This window comes from Engystomops pustulosus, chromosome 4 (genome assembly GCF_040894005.1).
Source record: "Engystomops pustulosus chromosome 4, aEngPut4.maternal, whole genome shotgun sequence".
NCBI classification, from domain to species: domain Eukaryota; kingdom Metazoa; phylum Chordata; class Amphibia; order Anura; family Leptodactylidae; genus Engystomops; species Engystomops pustulosus.
In genome coordinates this window covers 14405580-14417566 of record NC_092414.1, presented here as the reverse complement: position 1 = coordinate 14417566, position 11987 = coordinate 14405580, and the positions used below count along the sequence as shown (strand labels likewise).

Here is an 11987-nt window from a genome sequence, read left to right as displayed (position 1 = left end):
CATTCTGCAACCAGCAACACTGCCTTTTGAGGAGGGAGAAATTTACAAAAAGAGGCAACAACAGCCAAATCCTGCAGCAGCTCCCAGTAAGGTACTACAAGTCCCAGCAGTCCCTAATGAGGTACTACAAGGCCCAGCAGTCCCTAAAGAGGTACTACAAATCCCAGCAGTCAGTAGACCTGATATCAGCAGTGATGTGAAGGAGACACCACAAGTCCCAGGAGACAGCGCACTGCAGGAGGACTCTGGACTCATACCTGAAGGTAACACTGTATCTGTACCCCAAGGTATATCTGAGCAGGACTGTGAGGTGCAGGATACATCTGAGCAGGACTGTGAGGTGCAGGATACATCTGAGCAGGACTGTGAGGTGCAGGATACATCTGAGCAGGACATTCAGGGCTGTGATCAGCAGTCCTGCAGTAATGATGATAAAGTTGCTGATATGCCTGATATTGCTGATGTCTCTGTTGTTGCTATTTCTGATGTTTCTGTGTGTGATAATGTCCCAGCTGAGGAGTCATCCCAGGTACAGTCTATGGCAGCTGGTGACACAGAGAGCCCCGATGTTGTGGAGGGTGCGGGACTGTCAACAGCTGAGGAGTTCCCCCCACTAGTTACACCACAAGCAGCAAAGCCCCATGGTCCGGGTGGTCACCAGCCCCATGGTCCGGGTGGTCAGCAGGGCCCTAGTGCAGATGGTCCACAGCCCACACATCCCCCACAGCAGCACAGGGGTCAGTCATCAGGGAATGCGTGGAGTCGGGGTTCCCCATTTTTCTCCTCCAGCACCCATTACACCGGCCAGGCCTTCAAGAGGAGGAATGTTGTCAGGTTTAGGCATAAGGGGGCTAAAGAGGATCTACCTGACAGGAGACATGTGGTCAGGGAGATGTTGTGCACCCAGATGGGTTTCCAGCCTGCCGACATCCTGGCCGTAATAAATCTGCCTGACAGACAGGGGTATGATATCAGCTTTAAGCTGATGTCTAATCTGGACCGGTTCTGGGCTCAATGTCCCCGATACAGAGATACTGAGGGGTGGAACAAGTTTAGTTTCATTCCCATCTCCAAACCAGATACAGCGGTTGTCACCATCATGTTCTGGAACGAGTCTGTCCCCCCTCAGGACATCATCATATGGCTCAGCAGACATTGTACCCTCATGTCAGACATGACCAAGACCAGGGATGAGGATGGAATATGGACCGGGGGGTGGAGGGTCCTGGTTAAATTACATCAGAACCAGAACATCACCCATCACCTCCCCAACTCCTTCTTTATCGGCAGAGAGAAGGGTGTGTGCTTTTATGTCGGTCAGCCCAGGTTATGCTTTAGGTGTGGGAGATCTGGTCATGTGGCGAGTAACCGCACCACAATGAAGTGCACCCTGTGCGGGGACCTGGGCCATGTGTGCGCCAACTGCCAGACCATAAGATGCAACCTTTGTGGTCAGATCGGTCACCCCCATAGGGACTGTCCTGAAGCCTGGCACAACATCTGTAGGGACCTCCCTGATGAAGAACTGATGGAAGGGGCAGATGTACCAGATGAGGAGCAGGAGGAGGAGGCCCTATTATCAGGGTCAGTGTGTACTGTTCCAGAGACCCCAGATATTAGTGGTACTGCCACGGACCACCCAGACACAGGTAATATTGAGGGGGACATGGAGGTAGTGGAGCAGCCAGTGCCGGTCCCTTCCGTTGCCCCAACACCTGCCACCAAAGAAAATAGTGGTGTTAAAAAGAGAAAAAAGGACAAGAGCACCCGCAAACCTGAGAGTGCATGGACCACTGTTAAAAAACCCTAAAAAATACAAGTGCAGAGTCAGGCGGACGTTACTGTGACCACTAATAGGTACAGTGTACTGTCCGAGTCAGATGGGGAGGAGGAGATAGAGAGAGAGCTGAAACGTATGATGGAGGAGTATGATGACGACCCAGGGGGAGATCCTCCCACAAAAAGGAAACCCCTTCATGCTGAGTCTCAGTCAGTTTGGGATATGGAAACCGGTAGTCAGGAAGACAACTCTGACTCTGACTTATGATGATGGGGATTCTCTTTCTATTTCTTCTCATGATGGCAGGCTTCCATCTTTCTGTGATCACCAGCAATGTGAACAGTATTAGGGCTAGAAGGACCAGACATGTTGGGGGTCATTTACGAAGGGCCCAATTCGCGTTTTCTCGAAGTGTTACCCGAATATTTCCGATTTGCGCCGATTGTACCTGAATTGCCCCGGAATTGTGGCGCACGCGATCCGATTGTGGCGCATCGGCGCCGGCATGCGTGCGACGGAAATCGGGGGCGTGGCCGAACGAAAACCCGACGTATTCGGAAAAACCGCTGCATTTAAAAACCGAAAAAGTGTCGCTTGGGGAGCGCTTACCTTCACCTGGTCCAGCTCGGTGCATTCACGCGCGTTGAGATGCTTTTCAGCGCAGCAGCGCCACCTGGTGGACGGCGGAGGAACTACCTTCATAAATCCCGGCCGGACCCGAATGCAGAGCAGAGAACGCGCCGCTGGATCGCGAATGGGCCGGGTAAGTAAATCTGCCCCGTTGTATATGATCATCTAAAGCAGGGGTCTCAAACTCAATTTACCTGGGGGCCGCTTGAGGTAGATTCTGGGTAAGGCTGGGCCGCATCAAGTTTTCCACACAAAATGCACTTACAAAATAGCATTATTCAGATTCAAATGTCATGGCGTCTCCCAGCGCAAGGAAAGCCCCGAGCTGGGAGACATGTTTTTTCTCTATGAACGCGTCCTGTGCACCGAGGGGTCCCAAGCTCCTACCGCACTGAGCCCAGTCAGGGACACTCCATCGCCCCCCTCCCCCCCGGTACTTGCCTCCCCGTGTCCCTCCCATCGAAGAAGATGAAGTCGCCGCTCTGACCTGCACCAAGTGCGTTCAGAGCGGCGACTTCATCTTCTTCAAGTACCGGAGGGAAGGGGATTAACCGGTTACGGGCCCTTTCCTGTTTTTTCATGTCAATTTTTCACTCCCCACCTTCAAAAATCTATAACTTTTTTATTTTTACACGTAAAGAGCTGTGTGATGGCTTGTTTTCTGCGTAACAAATTGCACTTCATAGTGATGGTATTAAATATTCCATGCCATGTACTCGGAAGCGGGAAAAAAATTCCAAATGCAATGAAAATGGTGAAAAAACGCATTTGCGCCATTTTCTTGTGGGCTTGGATATTACGTCTTTCACTGAGCGCCCCAAATGACATGTCTACTTTATTCTATGGGTCGTTACGATTAAGGGGATACCAAATTTGTTATAGGTTTATAATGTTTTTTACAAAAATTAAAACCTCCTGTACAACAATTATTTTTTTGATTTTGCCAACTTCTGGCGCTAATAACTTTTTTATACGTTGGTGTACGGAGCTGTGGGTGGTGTCATTTTTTGCGAAATTTGATAATATTTTCAATGATATCATTTTTAGGACTGTACGACCTTTTGATCACTTTTGATAGATTTTTTATATTTTTCAAAATGGCAAAAAAGTGCCATTTTCGACTTTGGGCGCTATTTTCTGTTACGGGGTTAAAAGCATTGAAAAAACGTTATCATATTTTGATAGATTGGGCATTTTCGGACGCGTCGATACCTGATGTGTTTATGATTTTTACTGTTTATTTATATTTATGTCAGTTCTAGGGAAAGGGGGGTGATTTGAAATTTTAGGTTTTTTTATTATATATATTTTTTTTTTTAACTTTTTTGTATTTTTATTTATACTATTTTTCAGACTCCCTAGGGTACTTTAACCCCAGGTTGTCTGATCGATCCTATCATATACTGCCATACTACAGTATGGCAGTATATGGGGATTTTCCTCCTCATTCATTACAATGTGCTATCAGCACATTGTAATGAAGGGGTTAAAACGAAATAGCCTCGGGTCTACGGAAGACCCGAGGCTACCATGGAGACGGATCGCCGTCCCCCGATGACGTCACGGGGAGCGGCGATCCCAGGTAAGATGGCGGCGCCGGCAGCTTTGCCGGCAGCCATCGCTGTCAAAACACCCGCGATCGGTACTAGCACCGATCGCGGGTGTTACCGGTAAGCCTTTGCTGCAATATGCAGCAAAGACTTACCGGCTATGGAGAGGGCTCGGCCCGTGGGCCCTCTCCATGCAGCGTGACCTGCCCTCTCCATGCAGGTGGGGGCCGCAAAATATTGTCCCGCGGGCCGCAGTTGGCCCGCGGGCCGCGAGTTTGAGACCCCTGTACTAGAGGCTCCACCCCCAGGTGCATGATAGGCCTGATATACTAGAGGCTCCACCCACAGGTGTATGATGGGCCTGATAATAAAGGCTACGCCCCCAGGTGTATGATAGTTCTGATTACTGTATCCAGCTGTGAACCTGTGTGACATCACATGACCAGGAGCTGGTTTATCCCCTCAGGAAATAAACAATGAGGCTTCTATAGAATGACAGCAAGCAGAGATCTAGAAAACCAACAATATGTTAAGCAACCATCATAATTTTATCTACTTAACTTTTTATTTACCAGTTTTCTCTCAGGAACTTGCTGTGAGGAAGTGATGAAGGACTGGACGATCTTTATACAGAATTTATAGACGTTTATTGATCAACAGGAAAATAAAGGAAATAATGTAGAACCAGAGACACATTTTATGATGGTTTCTCCCACTTCCTGCCTCCCCCTAATATCTTTATAGAACCTTCCCCTACACATAATGCAGCATGAAGGGGCTCGGTGAAGGTGGTGGTGAAGGTGTGTAAGTGTCTGATGGGGTCACACAGCTCATAGAAGGACAACTCCCCCGCCTCATAATCCAGACAGATCCGGAATCTATCACTGGAGATATTGTGAGGTAACTGGATCCCATTACTGTCATGTATCACATAATACTCATTAATAAATCTCTGCAAACCCCAGGACTTGTTATTATCTCCAATACATGACTGATCTCCCCTCCTGTCTATACTGGGATAACACATCCCGACCCTCCACCTCCCTGATCTCCTGCTCTCCACATCCCAGTAATGTCGTCCTGAGGTAAATCTCCGGCTGCTCATCACCTGCTCATAATCCTGGAATCTCTCTGCTGTTTCTGGACGATTCTGCTTCTCTTGTGTCCTGGTTGCAGTTTTCAGGTCGTCTGATATATGGAGATTATTATGAGCCGTGTTTACATCCAGTAATATGTCTGCAGGACCCTCCACATAGATCCTGCGCCTTATACCTGATATTATGTCACATAATGTGTGTAATGTGTCTGAGATCACAGTCACATCCAGACCATCTACATCATGGCGCTGGTTATCATGTCCCCCTGTGTCCTCATCACCTCCCCCCTCCTCAGGATCACACAAGTCACCTGTGTCTGGTTCCTGTAACACAGTCAGTGGATCAGTCATGTTACACAGCTCCTCAATGTGCCTCATCTTCCTGGACAGCTCGTCCTTCTGTATCTCCAGCTTCTGGATCAGAGCAGACAGTGAGAGGGACTTTTCCTTCTCCTGCCTGGAGATGTCACTCAGGACCCTCTTCTCCAGGTCGTCCAGTCGTCTCCTGATGTCTATAAACAGGGCAGTGACTCTCTCAGCTTCTCCAGAGGCTTTTTCTTGAGCTTTTCTCCTGCTCTCCTCCAGACTCTGGACTCTTTCTTCAGTCTCCTCCCTCCTTATGATCAGTTTCTGAAGAACATTTCTCAGTTTCTTCTTCTTCTTCTTAGAGGCCTCATCCAGCATCTCCACCTGGTGTCCCCGATGTTCTCCATCCAGTCTGCAGGACACACAGATACAGATGTTCTCCTTAGTACAGTAATACTTTAACACTTCCTTATGGACAGAACATTTCCGGTTCCCCGGGGACGTGCTGGGGTCAGATAAGACGTGTTCTGGTGACTTGCTGTGGACTTTCAGGTGTTTATCACACAGAGAAGCCTCACAATGTAGACAGGACCTCACAGCAGGTACAGGAGAGTCCACACAGTAAGAGCAGAAGATCCCGGTTTCTCTCGGTGTTGGTTGAGTAGTCAGTAGATTCTCCATTATCTTCCGCAGAGCTAAGTTCCTCATCAGTGCCGGCCTCTCCTGAAACTCTTCTCTACATTCAGGACAGGAATAACCCCCAGACCCGTCCTGTGTATCCAGCACACGATCAATACAGACCCGGCAGAAGTTGTGTCCACATCTCAGCATTACAGGATCTGTATAAGTGGTCAGACAGATGGAGCAGTCCAGCTCCTCTCTCAGGTCGGCAGACGCCATGGCTGACAGCACAAACCAGCATAAACATAACAGAATTGTTCGGCACCAGTTTGGTTTGGTTTGGGCAATGTGGGGGGCTGGTTGACCTCTGATGACCTCTGAAAACTTTCATTAATTTCTTAAAAATGATAGCGGCACAAACGGAAATTGCTGCTGCACAAACCAGTACAAATGTAGCAGAAACGTTTGACACCAATTTTGCTTGATTTGAACAAGGTGGGGGGCCAACTTCACTCAGGTCCTTTCACCACCGCACACATGTGGAGATTCACAAACCATGCTGTAGTGGAGTCTGCACAGTTTCAGGGGCACTTTGAATTTTTTTTCTAACCTCTGCAGCGATATCAGTCCCAGTATCTAACCATTATAATCCTCTCCACTGTCAGAGAGGAGGAGCTGGAGGCTCATCTAGATGCTGTGTTCATACATTGTGCTAACATTCTGCTAATATTCAGTTAACATTTTACACTGTGTTTACAAAAATGCAATGTTACAAATTGTGATGCGATCAGGATACAAACGCTATGGAAACGAAATGCAATGTAAGCGCTAATGTAATGCAAGTGCAATATAAATACAATGTAAACGCTATGTAAATGTAAACGCAAATACAGTTTAACTCTTTCAGGATTACGACCTTTTAGGGCTTTAGGACCAAGCCTGATATTTTTTAACCCTGCCCTGTGTCATTATGAGAGTAATTTGGAACGCTTTAACATATCCAGGGGATTTTGAGATTGTTTTCTCATCACACATTGTACTTCAAAGTAGTTTAAAATTTCGGATGATATCTTTTGTGTTTAGTTATGAAAAAATCTGATATTTTGCAATAAAATCTAAAAATTCTTCATTTTCAAAGTTCAAAATTTTCAGTTTTTCAGGCAGATAGTCATAGCACCCAAACCACTTCATAACTAACATTTCCCCAATGTCTTCTTTATATCGGCCTGGGCTTTTTATTCATCTTTTTTTTTTCTAAGTGGTTGGGTTGTTCAGAATTTTGTGTGCTTTTTTAAAATTTTTTATGAAAATCGCAAAACCCCATATCTAGAGGCACCTGCTCAGCTTTAGGAGACTTCGAGAGGCCTAAATAACAGTAACATTCGGTAAATTATGGCATCATAGAAACTAAACCCCTCAATGTATGAAAAATCAACTTTAATAAGTTTGTTAACCCTTTGTTAACCCCAAAAATGGAGGCGGAAGTTATAAGCTGTAATTTATTTACAATACATTAATTTTGGTCAAGAATTAAACAGTCAACATGTATTAACCCCTTCCCGACATTTGACATAATAATACTGCATGGCGGGAGGTGCGTTCCCGCAAAATGCAGTATTATTACGTCATGCTTCTGGCATTGCAAAATTCTCTAAGGGGTGTGTGTTCAAAAATTAGGGTCACTTTTCGGATTCTTATCTGTTTTATACCACTAGGGTTCTCCAAATGCATGTCAAACATTTCTGTCAAATTTGGCTTCTAAAAGGCAAAACATTCCCCTTCCCTTTTACTGTGCGCCCATACAACATTTTATATACACATGTGGGGTACTTCTACACTTGAGAGAAATAGGTTTACACATTTTAAGGGGTTATTACATTTTTTTTATCCCTTGTGGCTATAAAAAATTAGGGGTACAATGAAAATGTTCACCTTTGTCCTATTTAAGCCCTAATTAAATCAAACACCTATATGGACAAATACTCATATTACACCTTACTAAATTCTCTAAGGGGTGTGCTTTCCAAAATGGTGTCACTTGTTGGGGTTCCGCTCTGTTTTGGTACCACTACGGCTCTCTAAATGCATCTTGACACATGTAAAGGATGTCTGTCAAATTTGGCTTCTAAAAGGCCTACGCCCCTCTTTCCCTTCTGAGCTTCACTGCGTACCCATACAACATTTTATTTGCATGTGTGGGGCAATTTTATACTCGGGAGAAATGCTAGTACACATTTTTTGGGGTTATTTTATCTTTAATGCCTTATGGGATACAAAAATTAGCCGTAAAAGTGACTTTTTTGGGAAAATGTTCATCTTTTTCCTTTTAGGGACCTAATTGAAGCAAACACTTGTGGGGGAAAGTACACATATTACACCTTGCTAAATTCTCCAAAGGGTGCACTTTCCAAAATGGTGACATTTGTTGGGGTTCCCCTCATTTTTGGTACCACTAGGGCTCTCCAAATGCATCCTGACACATGTAATGGATGATTGTCAAATCTGGCTTCTAAAAGGCCAAAGCCCCTCCCTTCCCTTCTGAGCCCTACTGTGTACCCATACAACACTTTATATGCAAAAGTGGTGCAGTTCTGTGCTTAGGAGAAATAGTTTTACACATTTATGGGAGTTGTTTCATCTTTTATCCCTTGTGGCTTACAAAAATTTGGGGTAAAAGTGACTTTTTTGAGAATATTTTCACCTTTTTTCCCTTTTGGGGCCTAATTGAATCAAACACCTGTTTGGGCAAATACACAAATTACACATTGCTAAACTCTCCAAGGGGTGTACTTTCCAGAATGGTGTCTCTTGTTGGGGCTTTCCTCTGTTTTGGTACCATTAGGGCTCTCCAAATTCATCCTGACACATGAAAACTTTTTCAGCCATATAGCCCTGCAAAAACGAAACAACGCTCTTTCCATTCCAAGTGCCCCCCTGTGCCCGTACAGCAGGGTACAGTGACAAAATGGGCATTGGCATGCTCAGGAGGAATTGCCCTAAACATGGTAAAATGCATTTTCCTTTTTAACCCATTGTGAAGGTGCAAATTTTAGTGTTCAATGAATCTATTGTAAGATAAAATTACATTTCTGTAATTTCACTTTCATTTATCTTTCACCCTCATGAAACGCTCAAAGGGTTAACAAAATTCCCAAAGGTTGTTATGAATATTTTGAGGGGTGTAGTTTCTAAAATGGTGTCATTTGTGGGGGTTTTCTATCATGTAGGCCTTATAAAGTCACTTCTAACTAAACTGACCCTCCAAAAGTAGGTTTTGATGATTTTCGTGAAAATCTGAAAAATTGCACCTAAAGTTATAAGCCTCCTAGCATCCTAAAAAAAGGAAAAGATGTTTGAAAAATGATGCCAAGTTAAAGCAGACATATGGAAAATGTTAGTTATCAAGTTATTTTAGTGATATGACTAACTTTCCAAAAAGTAGAAAATTTTGAATTTTGAAAACATTGTTTTTTTCAAAATTTTTGGCAAATTTCCATTTATTTCATAAATAAATACTAAACATATTGATTAAATTTCTCGACCAACATGAAGTACAATGTGTCACGAAAAAACAATCTCAAAATCAACTGGATATGTTAAAGCGTTCCAAAGTTATAACCACTTAAATAGACACATGTCAGATTTTAAAAAATGGGCCGTGTCAGGAAGGTGAAAAGTGGCTTCAGCGTTAAGGGGTTAAAGATATCTCGTTTCGGGGCTCCAAAATCATAGTCCTCCCAGACCTGGCGGGGAGAACCCTACAACTGCGGAGGGCCCTGCGCCCTTTGTTAGCGGAATTACAATCCAGGGACATTCCCTATAGATGGGGCGACCCGTTCCAATTGATTGCAAAGAAAAATGGGAAGTCGGCTGTTTTCAGAACCCTTGGAGACCTTCCGAAGTTTTTGGGGACGTTTGAGCTGCCACAGATAGCCTTATCTGAGTGGCCTATTATCAACTCGGCGCCGGTGCAGCCGCCTTGGGAGAAATGGAAGGAGGCACGCAGAAAAGGCTCAGACAGAGTTACAATCTCATCTTCTGGACCCTGAGCGGTTTACGTATAATCTATTACCTGATATACGATATACGTTATATTTATCTAAGCAATATGCCTTAGCTTCTTTTATTGTGGTTTTATAGTTTTTCCTGTACCTCTTGTATCACCACTGATCTTGCTACCCTCGGGGGCATGTCTGGGGTGATTGTAGTTATTCGTTATCTCAACTTAGTAGCGCTCTATGTATTTTTCCTTGTAATAGGATTACACTTTGTAGGCGGAGATGTGCCGGGAGCAGGGGCGGACTGGGAATTTAAAATGGCCCTGGAAAAAACTATAAAAGTGGCCCCATTTTATGGGCGGAGTCAAAACAAGTGGGTGTGGTCAGATAATGTGGATGGGGTTATAACAGACAAATTGTTGGTAGATGGCATTACTGGAAAAGATGTTCTTGTTTTGCATTAAGTGAATTTAATGTGCAAAGAATGTGACCTGTCGATCAGTAAATGATGCAAACACACGACCCGATAAGCCTTAAATACCTTTCCCCTGTGCCATACATGTACAATTCAGAGAAAGAATATATTGATACTGCCTCCTATGTACAAGAATATTGCTACAGTAACACATTTCGAATAACACATTCAATCCTGCCTTCTATATACAAAATAAAACTACTACAATACCTTCTCCCATATACAAGCCAACTACTATAATACTGCCCCCTATGTACAGGAATATAACTACTATAATACTGCCCCCTATGTACAAGAATATAACTACTATAATACTGCTCTCTATGTACAAGGATATAACTACTATAATACTGCCCCCTATGTACAAGAATATAACTACTATAATACTGCCCCCTATGTACAAGAATATAACTACTATAACACTGCCCCCTATGTACAGGAATATAACTACTATAATACTGCCCCCTATGTACAAGAATATAACTACTATAATACTGCCCCCTATGTACAAGAATATAACTACTATAATACTGCTCTCTATGTACAAGAATATAACTACTATAATACTGCCCCCTATGTACAAGAATATAACTACTATAATACTGCCCCCTATGTACAAGAATATAACTACTATAATACTGCCCCCTATGTACAAGAATATAACTACAATAATACTGCTCTCTATGTACAAGAATATAACTACTATAATACTGCCCCCTATGTACAGGAATATAACTACTATAATACTGCCCCCTATGTACAAGAATATAACTACTATAATACTGCCCCCTATGTACAAGAATATAACTACTATAATACTGCTCTCTATGTACAAGAATATAACTACTATAACACTGCCCCCTATGTACAAGAATATAACTACTATAATACTGCCCCCTATGTACAAGAATATAACTACTATAATACTGCCCCCTATGTACAGGAATATAACTACTATAATACTGCCCCCTATGTACAGGAATATAACTACTATAATACTGCCCCTATGTACAAGAATATAACTACTATAATACTGTCCCCTATGTACAAGAATATAACTACTATAATACTGCTCTCTATGTACAAGAATATAACTACTATAATACTGCCCCTATGTACAAGAATATAACTACTATAATACTGCCCCTATGTACAAGAATATAACTACTATAATACTGCTCTCTATGTACAAGAATATAACTACTATAATACTGCCCCCTATGTACAAGAATATAACTACTATAATACTGCCCTCTATGTACAGGAATATAACTACTATAATACTGCCCCCTATGTACAGGAATATAACTACTATAATACTGTCCCCTATGTACAAGTATATAACTACTATAATACTGCCCCCTATGTACAAGAATATAACTACTATAATACTGCCCCCTATGTACAAGAATATAACTACTATAATACTGCCCCCTATGTACAAGAATATAACTACTATAATACTGCACCCTATGTACAAGAATATGCCTACTATAATACTGCCCCCTATGTACAAGAATCGAACTACTAT

At 43.2% G+C, this 11987-nt stretch overlaps 1 protein-coding gene across 1 annotated transcript; it reads right to left on the bottom strand.

The window, feature by feature from the left end:
• Positions 1-4584: 4584 nt before the first annotated feature.
• LOC140126116 (E3 ubiquitin-protein ligase TRIM39-like) lies at positions 4585-6271 on the bottom strand. The gene has a single exon (XM_072145230.1). The coding sequence runs from the start codon at positions 6260-6262 to the stop codon at positions 4658-4660; it is 1605 nt and encodes a 534-aa protein (XP_072001331.1). The 5' UTR covers positions 6263-6271; the 3' UTR covers positions 4585-4657.
• Between the last annotated feature and the right edge of the window lie 5716 nt (positions 6272-11987).